Consider the following 6,107-nt stretch of genomic DNA (forward strand, 5'->3'; position numbering starts at 1 on the left):
GCCCCAGCAGACACACACACACACACGCGCGCGCGCGCGCACACACACACACACACACACACACACACACACGACGCCTGCTCCGGCCTCTGTTGCCAGACTGTGGCCATCAGTAGGACATCCACTGAGGGCTCCCGGACTGTGAGAGGGGCAGGCTGGGCTGAGAGAACCCTCACCCCCCAGTGCACAAATTTCGTGCACCGGGCCTCTAGTCTTATATAATAAAAGCCTAATATGCTAAGTGCCTGGTTGTCTGTTCAACCAATCAAAGCATAATATGTTAATGATATGCTAAAGCTGCTCAACTGCTCGCTATGATGTGCACTGACCACCAGGGGGCAGACACTCCAACCGGTAGGTTAGTTTGCTGCTGGGATCCTGCTGATCAGGACTGAGTGAGATGGGCTGGACGGACATGCCCTAGAGCTTCCCGCAGTTCCTCCCAGGCTGGCCAACCTCCCGTGTCCCTCCTCAGCCCCAATAGTGCACTGGTGGGGTCCCTTGGCTTAGCCTGTGCCCTCTCGCAATCTGGGACTCCTTGGGGGATGTTGGAGAGCCGGTTTCGACCCGATCCCGCTCAACACAGGAGCTGCCCCCTGGTGGTCAGTGTGCTCCCAGAAGCCAGGCTCATGGTTGACAAGTACAGCGGCAGTGGCAGGAGCCTCTCCTGCCTCTGAGGCAGCGCTAAGGATGTCCGACTGATGGCTCCCGGACTGTGAGAGGGCGCAGGCCGGGCTGAGGGATTCCCCCCACCCAGTGCATGAATTTTGTGCACCGGCGGGCTAGTAATAAAATAATGCTACCACTGCTGATGGTGGTCAACATTTGAACATTTATTAAGTGCTAAGTACTGTCCTGTGTTCCACATATATTAGTGCAATCAATCCCCTCAAGCACTACAGTAATGTTCCAATTTTACAGCTAGCACATTTGAGGCACAGAAATGGTAAGTAACTTACCCAGGATCATATAGCTAGGAAGTAGAATTTCTTCTATAGTCTGGCTCCTTGGCTTTCAACTATTACAACACATTACTATGCACCTTGATTATTCATTGAAGTCTTTTATTTAAAACTAGAGGCCCAGTGCACGAAAATTCGTGCACTCTGGGGGGGGGGGATGTGTCCCTCAGCCTGGCCTGTGCCCTCTCGCAGTCCGGGATCCCTCAGGAGATGTCCACTTGCCAGCTTAGGCCCGCTCCCTGTTAGTCAGACATCCTTAGCGCTGCCAAGGATGTCTCGCAGCTGTCAGCCCACCTTGTGGCTGAGCGGAGCTCCCCATGGGAGAGCACTGACCACCAGGGGGCAGCTCCTGCACTGAGCGTCTGCCCCCTGGTAGTCAGTGCGCATCATAGCAACCAGTCCTTCCCAGTCGTTCTGCCATTAGGGTCAATTTGCATATTACCCTTTTATTATATAGGATAGCCTAACACAATTGAAATGTCTTTGCCAGAAACTTAATGTAATTTCAAATACATGTTAGTAAAAGACAACCATTCATTTCCAAGTGTTTCCTATTCTTTCAATTCAGTAAGTATATACCGAGCATATTAAGTATGCCAGATACTATGTGGGATTAAAAAAATGAACAGATATGGTTCCTGTCCTATATCAAGGTTATGATATAGTAAGACATACTCAACCACTAACTAAATATAACATGGGATTTACAGATAGAAACACAAGCAAGATACTACAACAAAGACTGGAGAAAAAAAAATCAAGGATGGTTTCAAGATGGTAGTGTCAGAACTAGGCCTTGAACGTGGTTAGAAATGACAGTCAGGGAATGGAGGAAAAGAGCAATCCTCTCTAAAAGAGTGTTTGTTTACTACTCATATTCTAAAAGTATGAAAATGATAATTAAGTTAGTTAAGTGGAAAACTAGGTGTGAAAATGTCATGATAAATGATTAGTAAAATTAATTAAGAGGTAGATCATTTCAATATTATGCTGAAGAGATGAGCCATTCTAGGTTTGTGAGAAGACCCAACTTGTGTTTTAAGACCTCTAGTACTGACTGAAGGTTGGAATACCAAAGTATGACACAAGAAATTAGAGAGCAGGATGCTTTGACAATAATCTAAGTGAGAGTTCCTAAGGGACTATGTGACTATAGTTTTGAGGATCTAAATGAAGAGGTGAATATAAAAGTAAACTTAGAAGCAGAATTAAGTAAGATGGCCTGGCCCTAGCTGGTTTGGGTCAGTGGATACAGCATCGGACTGAGGACCATAGGGTCCCAGGCTCAATTCCAGTCAAGGGCATGTACCTTGGTTGCAGGTTCAATCCCTGGCCCAGTTAGGGCATGTGTGGGAGGCAACCAATCAATGTGTCTCTCACATTGATGTCTCTCTCTCTCTCCTTTCCCTCCCCCACCCTCTCTCCCTTCCACTCTCTCTAAAAATCAATGGAAAGCCCTAACAGGTTTGGCTCAATTAACAGCGCATTGGCCTTTGGACTGAAGGGTCCCGAGTTTGATTCCGGTTAAGGGCACATGCCTGGGTGTGGGCTCAATCCCCAGTAGGGGACATGCAGGAGGCAGCCAATCAATGACTCCCTCTCATCATGGATGTTTCTATTTCTCCCTCCTTCTCCCTTCCTCTCTGAAATCAATAAAAATACATTAAAGAAAAGAAAATCAATGGAAGAAATATCCTCAAATGAGGATTAACAAAAGAAAAAAAAAGAACAAATGTCAAGAAAGCTAAAATACTGTAATTAACATGAAACATATATAAGAGCATTTATAAAAATGTGTAAAGAATATTTGCAAGAGATAAAAATAAGTTTTGTTTTCAAAATGTTAAGTCTGAAGTGTCAACTGGACATCCACAAAGAGATGACTGATAGTTTTAAATACATAAAAAAAGAGTTAAAAAAATATTTTTTAAAAAATATATTTTTATTGATTTCTGAGAGGAAGGGAGAGGAAGAAAGAGATAGAAACATCAATGATGAGAGAGAATCAATGATTAGCTGCCACCTGCATGCCCCAACTGGGGATCAAGCCTGCAACCTGGGCATGTGCCCTTGACTGGAATTGAACCTGGGACCCTTCAGTCCAAGGCCAACGCTCTATCCACTGAGCCAAACCAGCCAGGACAAAAAAAAAATCTAACATTTTATAAAAACACAAGACACCTCTGCAAAGTTGTAATTAAATTAACACATCCCTTACACTGTTTGGGAGAATGGCAGATATATTGGTTAACTTTACTCTGTTAGACATGGAGGTTAATAAGAATATGAATGGAATACCTAAATTCTAAACTATAAGACAAAAGGGGTTAGGAAGCAGGAATAAAGAAAGCATTAATCCAACAACAGGAGGCAAGAAAGAGAATGAAAAGTAACAAAAAAGCATAAAAAGTAGAAAATAAGAAATAGAAATTAATCCAAAAATTATCATTACTAATCAACAAATACATTGAACTAAAAATTTGCAGATTTGAGTAAAAGCATACAATTTAGTGATCTGCTATTTATGAGACATACCCCAAATATAACTATATAAAGGCTGAAAAGAAAGATATAAAATAAGATATGTGAGGCAAATAGCAAGTGGCCAGCTAAACAAACAAAATTTAAGGAAAAAGCACTTAGAGATAAAGGACATAATCTACATATATAAAAGTCTAATATGCAAAGTGTCTCCTTGGGAGTTTAACTGACCGGGAGTTCGATCGCTCGCTATGACATGCACTGACCACCAGGGGGCAGCGTGGAACGAAGGAAGTCTCCAGCCAGCAGCCAGAAGGCCCCAATCGACCCTGATTGCCAGCCAAGCCTAGGGATTCTACCCATGCACGAATTTTGTGCACCGGGCCTCTAGTTTAATAATAAATAAACCTAATAAGAAGATATAACAAATCATATGCCTATATGTATCTAACATAGCCATTGAATAAAACAAAAATCAAAGGAATTCTTAAAGGAGAGGTTAACAAAGCCAAACATCATGATATTTAAAAAATATTTTAGCCAGGCCGGTGTGGCTCAGTGATTGTACATCGACCTATGGACTAGGACAGTGGTCGGCAAACTCATTAGTTAACAGAGCCAAATATCAACAGTACTTCTTCAAAATAGACTCGCCCAGGCCGAAGACTGACTTCTGCACATGGGCCATGAAGTTTCAATTGCACTGTACACGCGCCTGCACGTGGTATTTTGTGGAAGAGCCACACTCAAGGGGCCAAAGAGCCACATGTGGCTTGCGAGCTGCAGTTTGCCAACCACGGGACTAGGAGGTCACTGGGTTAGATTCCTGGTCAGGGCACATGCCCAGGTTGTGGGCTCAATCCCCAGTGGGGAACATGCAGGAGGCAGCCAATCAATGATTCTCTCTCATCACTGATGTTTCTATCTCTCTCCTCCCTTCCTCTCTGAAATCAATAAAAATTTTAGTAAATAAATAAATAAATAAATAAAAATATTTCAAGCCTGGCCGGCATGGCTCAGTGGTCAAGTGTGGACTTAAGGACCAGCAGTCAAGGTTGATTCTCAGTCAGGGCATATGTCCAGGTTGCGGGCTTGATCCCCAGTGTGGGGTGTGCAGGAGGCAGTGATCAATGATTCTCTCTCATCATTGATGTTTCTCTCTCTCTCTCCCTTCCTCCCTCCCTCCCTCTCTTCCTCGCTTTCCTTCCCTCCCTCCCTCCCTTTTCCTCTCTGAAATCAATAATATATTTTTTAAAAAAAATACATTTCAATAACTACTTCACACAGATAAGAAACTAGTTAAGATACAGATAATTTGGCCCTAGCCAGTTTGGCTCAGTGGATAGAGCATCGGTCTGCAGACTGCAAGGAACTGGGTTCGATTCCAGTCAAGGGCACATGTCTAGTTTGTGGGCTCAATCCCAGTGTGGGGCATGCAGGAGGCAGTCAATCGATGATTCTCTCTCATCAGTGATGTTTCTATCTCTCTCTCTGAAATCAATAAAAATATATTTTAAAAAAAATACAGATAATTTGAATACAATAAGTAATGTTAGCCTCTCCGAAAAATTTCTGAACTCTTGAACCATTTTATTACACAGGTATAGAATATTCACCAAAAAATGATCACAAATTAGACAAATACAAAGAAAGACTTTACAATTCCAAAGAATCAATATCAAATAGACCATACTCTTTTTGTTGTTGTTGTTAATCCTCACCCAAGGATATTTTTTCCATTGATTTTTTTAGAGAGAGTGAAAGGAAGATAGGAAGATAGAGGGGGAGGGAAGGGAGAAGGAGAGAGAGGGAGGGAGAGAGAAGAAACACCAATGTGAGAGAGGCACATCAATTGGTTGCCTCCTGCACATGCCCCAACCGGGGCCGGGGATCGAACCCGCAACCCAGGTATGTACTCTTGACTTTAGAAATCAACAGTTATAATTTATTTAAAAGATTTTCTTTACTTTTCTATTATATCAATTTTAGTGATCTAAAGATATATAATTACCTTGTGAGCATTGAATTTTCCAATTTCATCTAGATCCAAAAACATATCCAAATCACATCCTAATTTCCCAAAACTGTTCACTGAAGAGCCAAAAGGTCTGACTGCACAGTCTGGAAAATATGCAGCCGCTATGTCTTCAATAAGAGAACAGGTGAGATAGCGGAGCTTTGTGTTCTCCTCTGTGAGCTGGAACTCCTTCAGGAGTGTGTTCAGCTGATCATCTATCTAGCTGGCCAAAACAAAAACAACAAAATATAGAAAATATACAGGTCATATAAAGAAACTGTCATTATACTTCTAGAGATGTAATGGTTTTGGAGACCTACCTTAAAAATACGAAATCTTTTTTCTTCAACCTTAAAAGAGATTTTTTAAAATACCCATAAAAAAGGCACTGAGAAATAATGACATCAGCAAAATAAAAGTTAACCAGAATTAAAACTACTACTTTTCTTAGCAATGAGTACAAAGTATTTTCTTAGGAAAATGAAAATAGTAAAATGCTCCAGAAGAGGAAGTCAAAAACAATAAAAATGATGGACATTTTTTAAAAAGTTGGGAGGACGGAAGAACTAATGTTAAAAGCAAGAAACACCAGAAATATGCAATGCTTCAAGTAATAAAGGCCCAAGATCTATGTTCCCTAAAATAAC

General features: G+C 41.8%; 1 protein-coding gene across 1 annotated transcript in view; it reads right to left on the minus strand.

Moving 5' to 3' along the window:
• Window positions 1–6,107, minus strand: part of MTPAP (mitochondrial poly(A) polymerase) — a 29,333-nt gene that overhangs the window by 17,372 nt on the left and 5,854 nt on the right. Inside the window, exon 4 of the mRNA XM_005876546.2 lies at window positions 5,455–5,679. Within this exon, the coding sequence (XP_005876608.1) occupies window positions 5,455–5,679 (225 nt within the window). The remainder of the gene's footprint in view (window positions 1–5,454; window positions 5,680–6,107) is intronic.

This window comes from Myotis brandtii, unplaced genomic scaffold (genome assembly GCF_000412655.1).
Source record: "Myotis brandtii unplaced genomic scaffold, ASM41265v1 scaffold49, whole genome shotgun sequence".
NCBI lineage: Eukaryota > Metazoa > Chordata > Mammalia > Chiroptera > Vespertilionidae > Myotis > Myotis brandtii.